Source organism: Saimiri boliviensis, chromosome 8 (genome assembly GCF_048565385.1).
Source record: "Saimiri boliviensis isolate mSaiBol1 chromosome 8, mSaiBol1.pri, whole genome shotgun sequence".
In the NCBI taxonomy this organism is placed as follows: domain Eukaryota; kingdom Metazoa; phylum Chordata; class Mammalia; order Primates; family Cebidae; genus Saimiri; species Saimiri boliviensis.
In genome coordinates this window covers 108069446-108090376 of record NC_133456.1, presented here as the reverse complement: position 1 = coordinate 108090376, position 20931 = coordinate 108069446, and the positions used below count along the sequence as shown (strand labels likewise).

Sequence of the window (20931 nt, the reverse complement as noted above, 5' to 3'; positions counted from 1 at the left end):
ATGAGACATGCACACGTAACTATCCTGTAAGGCTGAACGTGAGAAACACGAGAGAACAGAGCAAGTGCTGTCTGAGACAGCATCAGGCAGGACTTGGCTGCTGGGGATGCGGGAGGAAGGGGGCTCTTGGGAATGAGGAGGGGACAGGATAGTACTTTAACAGGACCTTGAAGATGGGATTCAGGAGACAGATACAGGCACTGTTTCTGGCATCTGCTGCAACTCCTAACAACTGAGTATCTGGAGGTTTCTGCAGAGCTAAGAGACTTCCAATGCAGAAGCCGTCACTGCTTTCCATTCCACTTTCTACTGCCAAATACTGTTATTTTGAACTGTTCTTTCCAGGTCAAGGAACATGACCTCACTCCCTTGCAAGCACCTTGCAGAGGAGGAAGCAGTCTGGTTAGAGGAACGGTGGTGGCAGTGGCAGCCGGGCACAGGTGACTGGGCTCTGTCCTTCCTGTTCTTCTCAGCCTGTCTCCTATTCAGATTTCTGAGCCAGGAGTGGATGAGCGCCAATACCATCTACCTGTGCCAGGCGCCACAAGGCAACAACGCCTTAAAAGAACAAAAGAGGGCAGCTTTGTTTACTGAAACACGAAGAAAAGCTGCCGTTCACTAATTGCTTATTTTTACTATGAAATCTGTTTATTTCCTCCAATTGATAAATAAAAACACAGTGGATAACTATCATAATGATCCATATCTTTGTACATATATTTAAAAACAGTATGAAGCTCTTTAATTGTATCACTGAATCTCTTAGTTTACTGCTCTAGTTTAAATGAGATCTCTTTGCTTATTGATAGCTATGATAGAAAGCAACACCTTTCCAAATGAGTATCATTTAAAAACTAGACTTTTCTTGACAGATTCACAATTTGATACTGAAGCCAAAATAGAAAGCGAATGAGATTTTACTGATTACTGAAATAATATGATGACATATTATGATGAATAACAATATGACAAATAAAATGATGATATCTAAATGAACAGTTCAAAATAACAGTCTAAAGTTAGGGCAGAATTGACGACACTTAGAGGCATCATGTTAAAGGTTGAGAGTCTTGAATTCCCACTCTAAATTTGGATTTTCTTTTTTTTTTTTGAAATGGAATCTCACTCTGTTACCAGGCTGGAATGCAGTGGCGTGTTCTTGGCTCACTATAACCTCCACCTCCCAGGTTCAAGCAATTCTCCTGCCTCAGCCTCCTGAGAAGCAGGACTACAGGCGCGCACCACCACGCTCAGCTAACTTTTTATTTTTAGTAGAGACGGAGTTTCACCATGTTGGCCAGGATGGTCTCCATCTCTCGACCCCATGAGACGCCTGCCTCGGCCTCCCAAAGTGCTGGGATTATAGACGTAAGCCACTGTGCCCAGCCTAAATTTGGATTTTCATCTATGTCCTGCCTATTTTAGGTACCTCGGCCACTTAGTGCAACAATGTATCAAATGCTGAATTTTCCTTATTCATCTACACTGGGTGAAGTTCTGGAGGCAAAAACAGCATACACAGTCATAATGACTATTGAAAATGTCCCTGGATCCAGGCCTGTGGACATTCACTAATTTGTTTCTTTGCATTTCAGCTGTGGTCTCCCTTTGCTTAGAAGTAGCTGGGGTTAAGATCTCGTTTGGTTGAGGAATCTCCTAACCAGGTAAATGAAAATGCTCCATCTCCACCCCTCTGCTCCTGCTACACTGTCAAGTCCCCATGAGTGTATCATGTGACTTCACTGGATAATCTAAAGAATAAAAAGTAAGACCAGGCATGGTGGCTCATGCCTGTAATCCTGGCACTTTGGGAGGCCAAGGTGGGCAGATCACAAGGTCAGGAGATAGAGACCATCCTGGCTAACATGGTGAAACCCTGTCTCTACCAAAAATATAAAAAATTAGCTGGGTGTGGTTGCATGCACCTGTAGTCCCAGCTACTCAGGAGGCTGAGGCAGGAGAACTGCTTGAATCTGGGAGGCGGAGGTTGCAGTGAGCTGAGACTACGCCACTGCACTCCAGCCTGGGCGACAGAGAGAAACTCCGTCTCAAATAATAATAATAATAATAATAATAATAATAATAAAATGTAAGACAGTTTTTAGGAGATCATACTAGCTAACCACCAAGGGAATATTTCTAACAGGCTATTTTATATAAGGTATTAATAAGTAAGTGACAGTAAGACACATAGCAAGGAACACGTGGTCACTGGTTAAAAGAAGCTCACAAATAATCACATTGGGCATTAACCCCAGATTTTCAATGGCAGATTAATAAATTACACACAGTAGTGTGTAGATTCTGTGTATGAAATAGGATCTCCTTTGCAGGCACGTGCACAGGACTGTTTGGACAAGGTCATCTGCTGGTGGGGATTTGTGGGTAAGTCTCAGGCTGGCTCAGGATAAAATGCTGAAAAAAAAAACTGTAGACAAAGAGGCAGCATTCTGCTGAACAAAACTAACTGATTAGGGGCTGAAAAGCTTGTAACAGGATTTATAAGAATGCTTAAAGGATGTGAATTTAGTCTATGTTCATACTACTATATACAACGATCTTTTGTTCTTAGTGTTTATTTTGCAGTGTATCAGATTTACTTTGAGGAAAATGTTCTTCAGTTTATGAAATTTTAAAACACAAACTTCCCTCATAATTGATTTAATTTTACCCATAAATGTGATCTGCTTCTGTCTGATAAAAACTAAATGCTCAGGCCAGGCGCGGTGGCTCAAGCCTATAATCCCAGCACTTTGGGAGGCCAAGGCGGGTGGATCACGAGGTCAAGAGATCGAGACCATCCTGGTCAACATGGTGGAACCCCGTCTCTACCAAAAATACAAAACATTAGCTGGGCATGGTGGCGCGTGCCTGTAATCCCAGCTACTCAGGAGGCTGAGGCAGGAGAACTGCCTGAACCCAGGAGGCGTAGGTTGCAGTGAGCCGAGATTGCGCCATTGCACTCCAGCCTGGATAACAAGAGCGAAACTCCGTCTCAAAAAAAATAAAATAAAATAAAATAAATGCTCCTGTAACTGAGGTCTGCCCCAGGTAGACATAGTAAGAATCACTGTTATCATTCATTTTCTATTCTTAAATTTTATTTATTTACATTTTTTAGAGACAGGATCCCAATCTAGTCCCCAGGCTCGTGTACAGTGGCACAATCATAGCTCACTGCAGCCTCCAACTCTTGGGTTCAAGTGATCCTCTCACCTCAACCTCCCGAGTAGCTTAGGCTACAAGTTTGTGCCCAGTAAATTAAAACAAGTTTTTTTTTTTTTTTTGTAGAGACAGAGTCTTGCTTTGTTGCCTGAGCTGGTCTTGAATTCCTGGCCTCCAGTGATCCTCCCTCCTCAGCCTCCCAAAGTGCTGGGATTACAGGCATGTGCTACCATGCCCAGCCAATTTTTAAAATACATGTATTTATATATTTTATGTGGTGGTGGGGGTCTCACTTTGCTGCCCAGACTGGTCTCAAACTCTTGGCCTCAAGCAATCCTCCTCTCCTGGCCTCCCAAAGTGCTGGGATTGTAGGAAGGAACCAACATGCTTAGCCTGTCAAATTATTAAATGCTATGCTGAGAACATGGCCCACAAGAAGGATGGCCACAAGAGCGTGTGGGACTGGACGCTCACTGGCATGGCTGTTCCTGTCGAGCAGCTCAGAACAGAGGAGGCCTGGGGACATCGTGGGCCTGAGCTGTAGCATGGATGAGGGAGAAGCAGGCATGGGTCCTATGTCGAGGCTCATAGTGGAAGGTGGCTGCCCTCTTTTCATTATGCAAAAAATCCTCAGCCAAAAGTCCTATCCAAAAGTATGTGTAATTTACAGGACGGCCTATAGTGAATGTTGAACAGGATAAAAACGACAAGAAGTCATCCAACAGCCAATTCTTTATAGACATTTTTAGTGGACAATATGTTGGTAGGACTAAGCATTTAATTTTAGAAAAGAGAATACTGTTTGGTCTCTTGAAAGTTTCTCCATGGACTTGCATAATGAGACATTCCCATCTTTCAGAGAGGCCTTTAGCTTTTTCCTTCTTCAGGTAATAAATTAATGACTCTGAAGACCAGGGCTTGATTTATGCTAAAGATATTTGAGCCAAAACGTGTAAGAGTCTAACCACTGCAATCTAGCTTCTTCTCTCCTAAGGCCACTGAAATGGTTCCTCCAAGATGTGCACTCTGAGAGACTCTCCGGGCTCCAGGTAACCTGACTCCCTGTGCCACAGCTTGCATCCTACGCTATTATAATGACTGTGAATTTTCCTTCATGTGCTCCTCCAAGGGCAGGGACTATCTCATACACTTCAGTATGCCCTGGAAAACAGCCATATAATGAATATTTATTTGCTACTTACTGTATTCCAAGCCCTAGGCTAACACATATTATACAGATTTTTTTCTAATTTGATCTTCACCCTTTGAAATGGCTACTATTATTATCCCCAATTTGCAGATGTAAATACTGTGGCTCAGAGAAGTGAAGTAATTTGATTAAGATTATCCAGCTAATACATGATGAAGAAAGGATCAGAACTGCTGCAGCCTATGCTGGAACTTCTACTTTCAGGCATACACAGCCTCAATCTCAACGTGTCAATGAGTAAATTTAAAAAAATCATTTGCTTGGTTTACTTGGTTTACTTTACACCACCCCAGTGGATCACTGTATTGGACCAAGAAGGTGTTAAGAAAACAGATTTCAAGGCCGGGCGCGGTGGCTTGTATTCCCAGCACTCTGGGAGGCCAAAGTGGACGGATCACTTGAGGCCAGGAGTTTGAGACCAGCCTGGCCAACATGGTAAAATTCCATCTCTACTAAAAACACAAAAATTATTTGGGTGTGGTAATAGGCGCCTGCAGTCCCAGCTACTCTGGAGGCTGAGGGAGGAGCATAGCTTGAGCCCAGAAGGTGGAGGCTGCAGTGAGCTGAGATCACACCACTGCACTCCTGCCTGGATGACAGAGTGAGACTCTGTCTCAATTAAAAAAAAAAAATACAGATATTCTGATGAATATCCACAATTTATCTTCTGTAAACTTTTAAACTGGCATAATCTAAGAGTACCGGAGACTATTTATAGTAAGAACAAATAGAAAAACATTTTCTACTATTAAAAATTATTTTAAAACATTGTTAAAAACTAGTCTTAGTGTTTTACCAAAGCCGAAAAACAAGAAACAAAAAGCAACAACAACAAAACAAACTTAGGCCAGGAATATCTGCTCTGAAAACACAACTCAGTACACGCCATCTTGAAGAACAGTGACCATACGAAGTCCACAACTGTTTTGTCTCAACCTTGGTAGAGTATTGGGTTGTGAACTCATGAATAAAGAACTGAATACTTTATTTATTTATTTATTTATTTATTATTTTTTAATACTGTATTTAAACGTGAAATTTAGTTTGGGGTTTCTGCTTCTGTGCTACTTTCAAAAGGGCCAAATAGTCCTGCCCTAAAAGAGAAATATTTCAGGCTATTCCCTTTCTAAAAACACTATTTGTTCAAGTGTATTTGTTCATTGATAGGTAAGTTTTATTTTAAAATATTTATTCCCATAAAGATACTTAGGTAAGAATGCTAAGGTTAAAAAAAGAACCCTAATAGGCCAGGCGCGGTGGCTCACGCCTATAGTCCCAGCACTTTGGGAGGCCGAGGTGGGCAGATTACTTGAGGTCAGGAGTTCGAGACCAGCCTGGCCAACGTGGTGGAACCCCCTCTCTATTAAAAATACAAAACACTTGGCTGGGCCTGGTGGCGGGCACCTATAATCCCAGCTGCTCAGGAGGCTGAGGCAGGAGAACTGCTTGAACCCGGGAGGCGGAGGTTGCAGTGAGACGAGATTGTTGCCAGTATACTCCAGCCTGGGCAACAGAGAGAGACTCCGTCTCAAAAAAATGAAAAAATGAAAAAAGAAAAAGAACTAATATTTATTGAATACTTAAAATGAGCCAGGCGCTGTTCCCAGTGCTCCGCAAGGATGATGTGACCTAATTCCTCCAACAGGCCAATTCCAGGAGACTTGCTACCCCCGTTCTACAGAGAGAGATGGAGAGGGGAGAGGTCAGGCTCACTTGCTCAGGGTCACACACCTGAGAGTCTAACCCAGGCGGCTCGACCTCAGAGCCTGCTCCCTGGCCTGTGACGTTCTCCCCAAGAAACTGCCAAGTAAACAGCATCAACAGCCACAGCTGAAACTTTCAGTCTTTCATATGATCATCAGACCCTCGACAGTGACTGGGTGTCCCTCACACACAGGCACTGGGCTAGAATGGGCACCCACCAGTCCTTCCCGCGGCCGACAAGGGCATATGACAGACCTGGGGTGGTGGACATACTCCACTTTTCGTGGCTGTGGGAACCTGTGCAGGCTGCTCATAGAAAGCGGATGGTAAGAATACCTCAAAGATGGTGCATGAGTATTATTACTACTAATCATAGTCTGTCTCTGCTCTCGAGAGGCTGGGGTGGAAGGATAGATCATCATGTAAATGATTACCAAACAGTACAGGAAGTTCTATCCCGGAGGATCGTTCAAACCACAGTAGAGCCCTGACGGGGAGTGGGTGGGTACAGAGAGGAGGAAGCGGGCAGTGAACTGCAGTGAAACTGGGGAGGGGCTCTCCTTAGAGCTAAGTCCTGGACTTCATGCTTCCTAAGATCATTTTGTACATTGAGCTTAATGCATATTCCTCCTTCACAGGTTAAACAAATAACACACACTGAGTACCTTTTATGTGCCAGGCACTGCAACAGGATTTTCCCATATACTATGTCTCATTTGACGCTCACAATACTGTCGTTTTGACATTTCGGTTGGTTCCGATTGGGACTTAGTGTTTTTCTGCATCTGAGTAGGGACTGTTGTTACCAGTTTGAAGACAGTGGCTGAGCTGCCATGATTGACAACTCCTTGTGGGCCCTTACGTTTGTGCTTGTGCCATGGGTATACACATTGGCATTTGGGTGACACTAAGAGTCACAATGCAAACAGGGGAACTCTATACACTGAAAACTTTACATTTACAAAAGCGATAAAGCATGGGTTTCCAGCGTCACTGTCCATCATTTCTAGTGCTAATCTTTCTCCTGTGCTGGAGGTGTCTAGCGAATGTGCTGAGGATATGAAATTCACTATTCCTTCCATGCAGAGCTGAAAGCCTGCGCTGCCCCTGCTCTGCATCTCAGTTAAAGTCCCAGCTGGTAACCCAGTGAGTTTCCCAGATGGGAATCCGGGGCTCACTTCCCACTCAGTCCCTGCATCCCTCCTGAGCAGCTCTCCCTGCTCCTCCTCTCCAGGCACACTGCTCCTGTCCAGCCCTCCTGATCCCCCGCCTTGCGGGCCACACGCATCTTCCTCCCACTCTCTCCATCGCTCTGTCAGCCACGTGCTGTTCCAGTTATGGTTTCAAAATACAGGCACAATTCTTCCTTTACTGGAAACTTGCAACAGCTCCCTCCTGCCCACAGGTAAGGCTGAAGGCCTCACCACCGTACACCTAGACTTTTGCTCTCTCTCACTCTACCCTACTTTTACCAATGCCAGCCAGGCAGCTGTTCCAACAACACTGGGCCACTTGCCCAATCCTATGATTTTGCTTTTTTGTTTTTGTTTTTTGAGACGGAGTCTCGCTGCGTCACCCAGGCCGGAGTGCAGTGGTGTGATCTCAGCTCACTGCAACCTCTACCTCCTGGGTTCAAGTGGTTCAAGTCTTGAGTAGCTGGGACTATAGGCATGTGTCACTATGTGTGGCTAATTTTTGCATTTTTAGTAGAGGTGGGGTTTCACCATGTTGACCAGGTTGGTCTCGAACTCCTGACCTCAGGTGATCCACCCACCTTGGCCTCCCAAAGTGCTAGGATTACAGGTGTAAACCACCGTGCCCGGCCTCACTTTTCTTTAGAAGCATATTATTCTTCCAAGACAATCAACAGCTAACCCAGTTTTCATTAGCTGGGTGTGGGGACACACACCTGCAATCCCAGCTACTCAGGAGGCTAAGGTATGAGAATCACTTGAACCCAAGAAGCGGAGGTTGCAGTGAGCCGAGATCACTCCACTGCACTCCAGCCTGGGCGGCAGAGCAAGACTCCGTCTCAAAAAAGAAAAAATGCTCAGAAAATGTAAGAACTGAATGTACTTTGTGTTGAATTTACCTCTGTTTCCGAGTATGTGATCTAACTGGGGTTTGACTCAGAGCCCTAGCTGCAATAGCAACATGATACCATCCCATGAGCTGACTGGTCCAGGGTAGAGCATTATCATCATGAATGATTTTTTTAAATTAAATTTTTAGTCTGGAAGAACTTCTTAACAATTGTAGCATGTATTTATAGATTTCTTTAAAAAAAACACACACACAAAAAAAACAAAGAACCTTTAACACCGAGGATTAGGTAAAAGTTCCGACAACTTTCCAATCTAAAAAAGTCACAAGATGATTATTTTTGTCCCCTCCTTTTGTGCAAGACCCAATGTGGACAGACCCTAGCAAACTGTCTTCCCACAATTTGAAAGTGAATACTTTTTTAAAAAATAGCAATTTGTTTCCTACATAAAGTTTAAAAGGTACGACCAACCTCCAATCCTATACAGGCCTGCGGGAATTCGCAGCAGGATTCTTATCCTATGCAATGGGATAACAACAGATCCCCCATTCTTGTTTATTTTAAGAACTCTCCCAACAAGTTAATGTTCACAACACAAACATACTTAGAGAAAGACATTGTAAACAGAAATGCAATTGCAAATATAGTGCACTATTAAACAAATTCGTTTATGGCCCTATGACTGCAGAATAGCAAGTCGGATGGTTATCTCGGATGTCACGCAACGTTCTGGACTGTGGCAACATTTGGCTATGATATTAAAATAGAAAAACCTTTGCAAAGCGTTAACCTATCATTACACAGAGTAAATGGCATGGCGCTGCCACCTAATTAGCAGTGTGGCTTGCATCTATAAAATAGAATTAGCACGACTGCTCCTTTTTTATTATTAGTTTGTGTTTCCAGAAAGGTATGACCTTATCTGCATGGTTCTGTTCATTTATGCCCGTCTACAAAGGATCTAATTATATTCTTTTAGGTCTTTACGCTAAGGAAATTGAAAACTGCCACTACAAAATTAAAAATGCAAAATAAATTAGGGAGCAGATTATTTATGCCATCACCCTCCTCCCTTCGGAGACAAAGACTGGAAACCTGTCTAAATAAATAAGGCATGAAATTTTCAGAAAAGAAAACGCCAGACAAGAAAATTATTACCAGTCTTCTTTTCTTCTGTCCCACATATATCCTGCCAAGTTTCTCTAGTTGTCAAAAGGGAAATGTACGAATACTATAAAATTCCTGAAAGTTACATTGCATTACAGTCAGCAGCCAGAAAATAGCGACTTACATCTGAGGAAGGTGATTCCAGAACAATGCCGAATCCTAGCACGCGGCTCTTCTCTGGGGAGGTGGGCTCAGCTGCCTGGACAGCAGAGAGCTCAGAGGCCACCGCCGCCTTCCCCTCAGCCTCGGACCCGCTGGGCTTCTGTTTCACAGTAAGAGGTTCCACAGTCTTTGGGAGCACTTTTTTCTTTTTATTTCTCTTTCGTGAGACAGCAGTTCGCTGGGAGCATATAAGGGAAATTGGGGGTTGTTGTCTGTTTTGAGTTCCAACTGTGAATAATAAACAAAAATATAGTACAGGCACATGTGTCTGACTCAGGAAAACTTATCTCGGGTCTATCCATGTGCTCTACAAACTGAAACCGAAACGAGGAAAACTCCAGGATGAAGCTCATCAAATAAATCTCCCTCTGGACCTAAACGTTAACAAACGCAAGCTCAGAAGCATTTTAAAGTCCTAAAGGCAGAAACATACTCAGGAGAAAGCTTTACTGCAGGTGAACTGTGAGAGCGTATTGCTGTTGGGTTCAGTCCAGAGAAAGGATCATGAGCTGTGAGAAAACACTGGAGTGTAGCTTTATAAATCACAGGACGTGTTTAAACAAATGAGAACTTTGGAACTTAAATTTAGGTAGAGACGGGCGTGCTTCCCAGTGAACCTATTTCAGGACTATTCCCACTGTCATTTGGGTTTAGACTGATCAGGTTCTAATAATCTACAGGTGCCAAAATGGACGAAGATGAAATAGTGGTGATCATTTGGGCAAGACTGATCCAAAGTAGTAGTCTGGGATGATTCTGTAATATGGACCCGTAAGCAGGTGGGAAAAGCCTATTAGTTACCTAATTAGGACTAGTAAATCCTTCCTCACCAAATATTCTCCATAAATCAACCACCTCCAGAGCACCCTGTTACCTGGCTTCAGACGAGGCCACTTCTCTAGACCTCGGTTTTGCATACTTGAAGGAGCAATATCATTCTGTACAAGTCAAACAAATTAGTGAAATCTAGAAACAGTTCCAAAGACAAAAAGCACAGTACAGGGACCAAGTATTCAAACTGAATCTAAACTTAAGGAAATCCAGGATGCCAAATTACAGTTCTCACAGGTGCACTCTGAGAAGTAATGTTTGCTAACCATTCAAAAATACTCTCTTGGAAAGTGTAATTGGAAAACATGGCATCACTGTTTAAATCCTCAAATATTAATATGGCTTCCTAAACACGCCTACAGGGTGTCCCAGCTTTTCAACAGAAATAATCCTATAAAACAAGTGACAACTAAGGTCTTTAAAGGCACATACACATGGATCACTTCCTCTGACCTCCTATCATCTGAAAATGAAGAATATTTACACTTTGATCCCGATATTTTTGTCTCCAAATTTGAAAGCAATTCATAAATATTAGAAACAAACTAACTGCACTACAGAAGAGCACAGAAGTTTTTAAACCAGTCATTATCTAGTTCACTGCTTCTCCACCTTGGCTGTACACCAGAATCACTCGAGTTTGAAAACACTGAGATTCCTCAGCCCCAGCCCAAACTAAGTGAACTGACACTTCCAGGCATGCAGCCTGGGAATAGATATTGTCTGAAAGCTCTTCCAGAAATTCTACTGTGCAGCCAGAGTTGGGAACTTCTCTTTGCTCTATCTGCATTCAACCTCAAGGCTGGGTCTGCACCCCTAAAATCAAAGCGACCACCAATAATGATCATGATGGTCTAGGTCCCAGGTTTTGCTAAGCCTCATGATTCTAAATTAAAAATGACAATCTTTTGGTTTAAGAAACACGGGGACTATCTGAGGTTTTCTTCTCGTTTCGCAAATCTAGACACAGCCCAAGTCCCTGGCATCCAGATCTTACCTCTAGGTCTTATTCCTTGTCTTCTTAAAAGAAAGGTGAAACTTTCTAAATGTAATTTAAATCTAAGTCTTCAGGCATTAAACCCTTAAGTAAATCTACCCACATGACACAAATTTTTTAGGTTTAAGAAAATTAAAGGAGAGTAATTTATTCAGTTTATCCTTTGTGCCATCCTACAGCTTTGGAATCGTTTACCTCCCTAATCTGCAAAGGTTCAGAAAAGAAAACACAGCGACAAAGTGGCATTTACTTAATAGATTCTAACAAGGCTTCCGCCAAGGATTTAAATGGTTGCAATTTGTAGCTTGCCATTTCAGTAGTAAGGAGCTTAAGTGACAAAATAAATCATTACAATTTCATATGCATATTTTCTTAAGTGCTAACAAATTCCTCCTTGGAGAAAAGAATCCGAACGTCATAAAGTAACCTTTCTTTCTGAGCTCCTTATTTAGGAGATGTTAACCTCTGCCAGGTTAATAAGAACACAGATTATCATGGTGGAGCAAGGTGAGTCCAACGCATACTGACCTGAGCAAAATGCTTCCTTGGGGTAAAGCCAAATTCAGAGCTTAAAAAGATGCTGTCTTTCAGAAAGTAGCTCATGCTGCTTCAGTGTGATCTTGGATGATTGATATATCTAAGTATTAAGCTTTTTCTACCAAAACCAAATAATTTTTACAATTAAAAAAATCTTTTAATTGTATAATTTTTTTCTATCAAAAATTATACTTGAATTCACTAAATGGCATCCTGAACAGCTTCTGAGGAGCGACCTCCCTGAATACCCTTCCAATGAAAGGGCAGGAAAGCCAGTCACAACATGGCTAAGATCAAGGGGCGATTTCCCTTGACAGGTGGGAAAACTTAATAAAATGATTTATTTCTTGTATCTGGGACAAAAACAATTCTGTTTTCCCTCAGTTGTGAAGATCAGAAAATACAGCTGCTATAATGAAGACCCAGACTTACAGACTTCTATAGAACGCTCCATGGACTTTAAGACCACACTAATAAAACAGCTTAGGCTTGTACCATGCCATATAAAGTTCATTTACATCTATTACGTCATTCCACTTTGACAACAACCCTATGAATTAGACACAAATTCTCCATTTACAGACGAGAAATAGGAAGCTCAGATGCATCGCACAGCTCTGAGAGCAGCCCAGTCCCAAACCACAAATCCACTGCTCTTCCGTTCCTCAACTTGCCTGGCAGCACTGAAAGTAAAAAGAGAAGTCACAGAAACAATGAGGCGGAGTGGGAGGTCTCTGAGCTGCCGAATGGCATCCTGAACGGGAGAGAGAAAAGCCACGGAGTGCAGCCTCGGGCTCAACATTTCTTATCTGCTTATGTCCTTAAACACTGAAGCCCATGCTTCCTAGAGGGCGCCTCCATATACAATTGTTCCCAAATTTAATGAACTGACATTTGTGAAGTACCAGGAGATCATGGAATGCAGTCTATCAAGCACATACACATAATTATATGAGCTGTATCAGCAGCAAGACAAAATATGTTTGATTTGCTAAAGGAAAAATGGATTGCAGAGAAAGCTGAAAAAACAGATACTTGAAAAGGCACAGCAAGCCAGCAAGGTGAGAAGGAGGCTTTAATAAAAGCACAATGAACATTCCAACAGAAGATGTCAGACAGGCATTAAAAATCAAAGGACTCATTCCGAGGCCTGATCCTTGTACCTGCTTGAATTTGCATTAATTTCCTCATGGTCTTGAGTTCTTGCAGAATGGCCTGCAACGTTGACTGGCAGTTACAAGTACAGCAGTTTGATCCAGCTGATGAATTCACCACTGGAAGTTCTCCTGGGCATGAAAGAGAAGAATGACACACTCCAAACAAACAAACAACAAAATCATAAAGAGGTGGGGAGAAAAAAGAAGTGTCTCGGCAGGATTTTGAAGCATGTGCAATTACGATGAAGCTGTGACGAAGGGAAACGGACCCGCTAATTATCACAGCCTAAATCTGGGGGTCTGACTTTATCTAATTATCCCGGCTCCCATACTGTAAGGTGCATGCTGTGGCGTGGTGCAGGAACGCACATGCGCTCACACACACACACACACACACACACACACACACAGTGAGTGGTCACAGCAGGCCTCCCTATTGTCAGAGCCGTCCATCTCCAACAATGATACCTCAAAACTCGCTCTAAACACACTCACACTAGCTCACACAGAAAACAAACCCTGACAACAGCCCTGCAAAAAATATTTGGCAGCTGTGCGTAAGAGTTCATATTAGGAAATGAGTTCTATTGAAAATAGCTTTGATATTAAGCACATTATTTCAAAAACAAAGACCTGTGCACACATGAAAAGTTTTAGAATCCTCTCTGGGTGTGGCGTTTGGGGTGGGGAAGGACAGAGGAGTAGGGATAGGAGGGTACATTTGAATTGGATGGGGTCGAGGGTATTGGCGGGCTGGCTGGCTTTTCTTCAATGCAATAAATAAAACCCTCCTACCTCTTTTCTCCATTCCTCTTTCTTATCTTTCCCTCACCATAGCCTCTTTTTCACTGTTTACATTTAATGCCTTTTCCAGCTGGGCACATCGGCTCACACCTGCAATCCCAGCACTTTGGGAGGCCGAGGCGGGTGGATCACCTGAAGTCAGGAGTTCGAAACCAGCCTGACCAACACGGCGAATCCGTCTCTACTAAAAATGCAAAAATTAGCTGGGCGTGCTGGTGGGCACCCATAATCCCAACTACTTGGGAGCCTGAGGCAGGAGAATCACTTGAACCCGGGAAGCGAAGGTTGCAGTGAACCAAGATCATTCCATTGCACTCCGGTCTGGGTAACAAAGCAAGACTCCGTCTCAAAAAAAAAAAAAAAAAAAAAAAAAAAAAAAAGTAATGCCTTTTCCTTAGTAAACCCATCTTACTCTGTTTCCCTTATAGGTAAGCAAGTATCTTCTCCTGTCCTTCGAATGAAATGGGACATTGGGAAATTGCCCTTACAGTGGGTTCCCTCCAGCACCTGTTTACCCTGACCTCCATAAATGGAACAGCTTACAGACTCCCAGCACTTAACATTTTCTCAGAGGGGAGCAAGGTAAGTTCTACGGTTTTGTTCCAATTATATGTTTAATTATACTTTATATACCTTACATCCTGTAATATGCATTACTTGGGAATACTAGAGAAAAATTCACCAGAGCAAAACGATGAAATACTTCAAGATAATTTAGTGATCATAGTAGTTCAGTTATTTACATTCGAAATTGTAGCAAAACTGTAATGTTACAGTGTTAAAACTGCAAACAATCCCAATGAAATACCAAAGTAGTCACGGTTCTACATAATATATTTCTTTTCTTTCTTTCTTTCTTTTTTTTTTTTTTTTTGAGGCAGGGTCTTGCATTAGGCTCTAGGGCAGGGGCATGATCTTGGTTCACTATAACCTCCACCTCCCAAGCTCAAGTGATTCTCCTGCCTCAGCCTCCCAAGTAGCTGGGACTACAGGCACACGTCACCACACCCAGCTCATTTTTGTATTTTTTAGTAGAGATGGGATTTCGCCATGTTGGCCAGACTGGTCCGAGCAATCCACTCATCTTGGCCTCCCAAAGTGTTAGAACTACAGGCATGAACCACCACTCCTGGCCATGTTTCTATTGAAAGCATAAAATCAATATCTATTTTCAAACTGATTTGGGGGAATTTATGTTTGTAACTTTTACTAACTTGACTAATACCTTCAAAGCAAATCCACGGTCCCTGCTATATACTGGGAAATAGAACAGTTTACTCAAAACTTGCCGATGTGGGGTTTATTAACTTCGTACATACCTAAGGGTATTTTATTTCTCTTATTCTCTCCTCCATCATAGTAGAGTTGGGACAGTCTTAAAAAATATTTCTAGTCACTATTCTAAGTACCATCTTTATCATTTTTAGAGGACAAAACCAACCCTTTTCAGCTTGTTATAAATCATTTTTTAATTTTAAAGAGAGCTGACTTTTTATTTTTATGGAGGAGTCTTTAAAGAGCCATGTCCCTCTAACCTGGACACATGCCAGCATGGGAACTTTGATACTGGCTTATGTAATATTGAGAGGAAGAGAAGACACCCATACATCTCTGGGGTCCTTCGCTGTCTCACCAATGTCTCAGGATGGCTTTTCACGCCTCTGAACCGCAAACTGTGTTTAAATAAAGAAACCAAAACAGTTCTCTTTTTCTTGAAGGATATTGTGAAATGAAAATGAAAATGAAAATGTATGGAAAAAAATCCTTAATTTCTTAAGGAAACTGAAAATGCTTTCTTACCTTTCTCTTGTTCTCTTTGTGAAAACTATAGATCTGCACATCTCTACACTGTTTTTTGTGTTTTTTTTTTGAGACGGAGTTTCGCTCTGGTTACCCAGGCTGGGGTGCAATGGCGCGATCTCGGCTCACCGCAACCTCCGCCTCCTGGGTTCAGGCAATTCTCCTGCCTCAGACTCCTGAGTAGGTGGGATTACAGGCACGTGCCACCATGCCCAGCTAATTTTTTTGTATTTTTAGTAGAGACGGGGTTTCACCACGTTGACCAGGATGGTCTCGATCTCTTGACCTCGTGATCCACCCGCCTCGGCCTCCCAAAGTGCTGGGATTACAGGCTTGAGCCACCGCGCCCGGCCATCTCTACACTGTTTACAGAACAAGTATTATAGCGTCCAATGTGGCTGGCTAGAAAACTAATATGCCACAGAAAGCATCAGGTTTTTTCCTTAAGCTTTGAAAAGAAAAACTGTCGTTTGATTCTTTTCTTAACAATTAGGAAACTTGAATTAAGAAAATTTTACTTTAAAGGAATATTTTCCATTGCTAATGAAGTATGTTATAAAATATGGATCACTGGATCCAGTACTGACACAGGATGCTGGGTTATCGGCCCTCCCTTTATCTGGGACTCTTCTGATAATGGGAAAGGCGAAGGAGTAAATGAGAGGATATGTCAGTATCACACCATAGGACCAGGAAGCTTCTTTTAATGACAATGGCCAGCTCTTTCTGCCCTAACGTTCACTTTTTTCGTGACGATAATATCTGTATACAGGCAAAAAACAATCGCTTTAACTTTCTTTTTTTTTTTTTTTTTTTGAGATGAAGTTCCACTTTTGTTGCCCAGGCTGGAGTGCAATGGTGGGATCTCAGCTCACTGCAACCTCTGCCTCCCAGGTTCAAGCAACTCTCCTGCCTCAGCCTCCCAAGTACCTGGGATTACAGGTGCGCCCCACCACGCCCGGCTAATTTTGTGTGTGCTTTTAGTAGAGGCGGGGTTTCACCGTGCTGGCCAGGCAGGTCTCGAACTCCTGACCTCAGGTGATCCACCCACCTCGGCCTCCCAAAGTGTTGGGATCACATGCGTGAGCCACTGCGCCTGGACCGCTTTAACTTCTTAAAGGGTTAACATCTCTACCAGAAAATCTTCACTTATAATATAGAACCCCACCTTCCCTAATTCTCGATTTTGTTTTTTTAATACTCTCCAATTTTGTCCTTTGTGTCTTCCTGCCTTTTATGGTAACTCTGTGAAGGCAGGTAATTATGGGAGGGTTTAATAAATTGAACTCAAATAACACAATGAATATTTAGAAACGAAACACAACAGTACAAATCCCCACGAGAGCCTTCTGAATGTTTGTTGACAACCGTACCATTGGAGCTTGCAGCAGGGTGGGGCTGGCTTTGGAAGGTTCTAGAACGGGTGCCATACTGCCCTGAGAACTGTCCACTCTGGGGCGGTAGCTCATTCCACACACCACGTGACGACGGATGGAGGCTCTGCAGGGCCTCAGCAGAGGAGTTCAAACGCGGAGGCCAGACTAAATCCAGGTCCTGGGGCTCTTCTTTTAATTTCTCTCCTTCTTTGCCAACTCGCTGATATATCCGCCCGGCGCTGTCATTCAGCAGTCTTCTCATCCCTGTAATTTGCTTTTTTATTTCCATGCTTTCATCTCCTAATGGAAACAGGGCCAAAGTTAGCATTCTAAATAAGTGAAAGAGAAAAACCGTTCACTAACCAAAAAGAAGAGAAAGGAAAAGACAACACTTCTTTGGAAATGGGAAAGATGACTGATTCTATAAACTTAATCTGTAAAACGCAAAGGGAGGAAAACTGGCTACAGTCTGAAAAAACCCATCCTATTCCTACTGCAGCTCATTTGAAGCTCTTTCTGCAAGTCTCTTACAATAAAAGAGGTTTCTTGAGAGTGTGTCATCAGCAACAACCAGGAAATTCCCTCTTTGGAAGCATTTTCTGAGTGAGAAAGTCATAAGGAAACAGGCTGAGACAAGGTCAAGGACAGGACTGGACTGCAGAAGCCCTCTGCCCTGATGTGCCACAGCCACCTGCGAGGAACGGGCAGGTCGTTAACGCGCTCTGCTCACTGTCTGTCAGCTTCGGCAGGCGGGGCGAGGACAAGGAAGAAAGCCTGGACTGGCAGAGACGAAGGGCATCACTACTGACATGATGTCCTCCAGGATGACACGCTGCCGCTGGAGACATCGCCTTCAGAGAGGAGGGCCGAGGAGACAGAGAGGCGCCGAGTGGCAGCATGGCAAGCGAGGGGGCTTTGCTTTTCTGGCACCCTGACTCCCATCACATCAGCCCTCGTGATGACTGAGGGGTCCCGGCCACTTGAGGTCCCTGGCTATACCAGCACGGAAGGGCGGTAATGCAGCTCCCTGCCCTGCCCTCCTCCCACGCTAAATGCCCCCCTGCAGCGTCACTGCGTGCGAAAGGTCACGGGCCACTTTGAAATCCCACCTCACCTACACTGACTTTTTTGTTGTTGTTGAGACAGAGTCTTACTCTGTCGCCCAGGCTGGAGTGCAGTGCCTTGATCTCAGCTCACTGCAACCTCCGTCTCCTGGGTTCAAGTGATTCTCTTGCCTCAGCCGCCCGAGTAGCTGGGACTACAATGTGCACGCCACCACGCCCAGGTAATTTTTGTATTTTTAGTAAGACGGGGTTTCACCATATTAGCCAGGCTGGTTTGATCCCTTAGCCTTGTGATCCACTGCCTCGGCCTCCCAAAGTGTGGGGATTACAGGTGTGAGCCAGTGTGCCCAGCCTGACTGCTTTAAGATTTTTCTCCCTCTCAGGAAATTTTTCTTAAACTAAAGAACTTCTATACTGTACTGAAGAGTACTTAATAAATATTACTTAAAGATGTCTATAATATTGTACAGATAGAATATATTTTCCATCAATAATAATATCAGAGGATGCTGATATCTATTGGGAGCTAGTTCAAACACACTATCTTCTTAAACTGTGCATCAGCCAGTTTAAGATGAAGTATTCTTCATAAAGATGAAGTTTTTCATAAAGAAGAAGAGAAATGGACTTTTTCCCCCTCAAACCCAGAAGATAAAATCTTAGGCCACTGCCAGGTGTGGTGGCCGACACCTATAATCCCAGCACTTTAGGAGGCTGAGAGTGGCGGATCACTGGAGCTCAGGAGTTTGAGACCAGCCTGGGCAATATGAAGAAACCTCATCTCTACAAAAAGTACAAAAGGTAGCCCAGCGTGGTGGTGTGTGCCTGTGGTCCCAGCTACTTAGACGCTGAGGTGGAAGGAGTGTGTGAACCCTGAGGCTGAGGTTGCAGTGAGCTGAGATCATGCCACTGCACTCCAGCCTGGGTGACAGAGGCCAACCCTGTCTCAGAAAAAAAAAAAAAAAATCATAGGCCGAGGTATGTGTGTAAACGCTTGAAATTCAAACTGTACTAAATTCTACTAAACGCTTGAAATTCAAACTGTAAGAGAAAGGCTTGCTGGGTGCTGTGGCTCACACCTGTAATCTCAGTACTTTGGGAGGCTGAGGCGGATAGATCACAAGCTTAAGAGTTCAAGACCATCCCGGCCAACATGGTGAAACCCCATCTCAACTACAAATACAAAAATTAGCTGCACATGGTGGTGCACACCTGTAGTCCCAGCTTCTCAGGAGGCTGAGGCAGGAGAATCGCTTGAACCTGGGAGAGGGAGGTCGCAGTGAGTTGAGATCACACCTCTGCACTCCAGCTTGAGTGACAGAGCAAGACTCCATCTCAAAAAAAAAAAAAAAGAAAAAAGAAAAAAGAAAAAAAGAACTAACAGACGGCATCCGTTAAGAAAAATACAGCTCCTACAAATAAATACAGCACATTCAATATAACATGCACTCGGATCATATAAGCCAGGTTTCTCTGCAGAACTGGGAACTGCACATAACCCAGACACTTGGTGTTGTGCAGTTAGACATTTCGCTTATTAATATATGTGTTATGTTACTAAATATGGAAGTTTATTTTGAATTTGTTGTTCACTATTTTGAAATAAATATCTTCAGTTTTAAAAAATGGTACTAAAAACATTACAGAATATATTAATTCTGTTTAATTGAACATGGGTGAACACAGAAATAACACAGTTTCCAAATTTACAATATTGCTATGTGTCACTGGCATATGCGTGTAAGGAGAAATATTCTAATTTGTAATAAAACTATCTCTACTTCAAACCCCTGCGAAAACTGCAATATATAAACAATAAATCATATTCCAGATTTTATGAGAATGAATGACCAAGCGAGATTTAAATAGGGCAGAGTCAGCAAAATGTACTACTTTCTTAAGCAGCTACGGAACAGGGTGTGTCGGGAAGAGCTCCCAGAGGAATCCTGAAAGATAAACCCACAGGCAAATGGGGTATTAATTTCAGCATCCAGACACATACGTTTCCCGGCTAGTTAACATCACAATTCAAGCAAGAGGAGGCATCTTTCCTGTGCGGTTTCTACCCCTAGCCCTCCCCATCAGGCCAGGCGTGCCTGCATTAAAGGCCGTGCAGAGACTGGCCTTTGCTGGCACAGGTTGGCGGCTGCCTCCCCCAACTCCAGGTCCCTGAAAAGAATGGCCACGGCTGGGCGCAGTGGCTCATGCCTATAATTTCAGCACTTTGGGAGGCTGAGGTGGGCGGATCACCTGAGGTCAGGCGGTCGAGACCAGCCAGGCTAATATGGTGAAACCCCATTTCTACTAAAAATACAAAAATTAGCCAGGCATGGTGGCACATGCCTGTAATCCCAGCTACTTGGGAGGCTGAGACAGGAGAATCACTTGAACCCGGGAGGCGGAGGTTGCAGTGAGCTGGGATCACGCCATTGAACTCCAGCTTGGGCAACAAGAGTGAAACTTCATCTCAAAATAACAATAATAATAATAATAATAAAAGAAACAAAGAGAAAAGAGAGGCTACAGCCAGGCCGAACGGGGCAGATGCCCGCCCCAGCTCTCGAGTCTGCGCCAGCTTGCTCCTCCACGCTAACCCACACATCACAGGGGAAGGTATGTGTCTTCTGTCAAAGGTCCTGTCTCTGCTCTGTACATAGAATGCTAGTATACAGGGCTACCATTAAGAAAAGGAAGGTGTCACAAGGATTCTGGAACCTTCTGAGGGCAAATCTGCCTTGTCATGATCTTATTCAGAGTTCCAGAACTTATGCCTATGAAAAGTATGTGGTTGAAAATACAACTGGAGTTTTGCATAACTTTATATTTTCATTTTGAAAACCAGCATCCTAAGCTGCAGGTGGCGATGGGGGAGGAAGGTGGCAGGTATGAGGGGCTCTGGCAGTAGGCTGCCCT

The 20931-nt window shown here is 43.4% G+C and overlaps 1 protein-coding gene across 7 annotated transcripts in view; it reads right to left on the bottom strand.

Moving 5' to 3' along the window:
• Positions 1-20931, bottom strand: part of BEND7 (BEN domain containing 7) — a 90880-nt gene that overhangs the window by 42104 nt on the left and 27845 nt on the right. For all 7 annotated transcript variants that reach the window (XM_010341177.3, XM_039478970.2, XM_010341178.3 and 4 more), the window contains 3 exons: positions 16952-17254; positions 12981-13103; positions 9415-9680 (listed from right to left, as the gene is read on the bottom strand). In XM_010341177.3, the coding sequence (XP_010339479.3) occupies positions 9415-9680; positions 12981-13103; positions 16952-17254 (692 nt within the window). The remainder of the gene's footprint in view (positions 1-9414; positions 9681-12980; positions 13104-16951; positions 17255-20931) is intronic.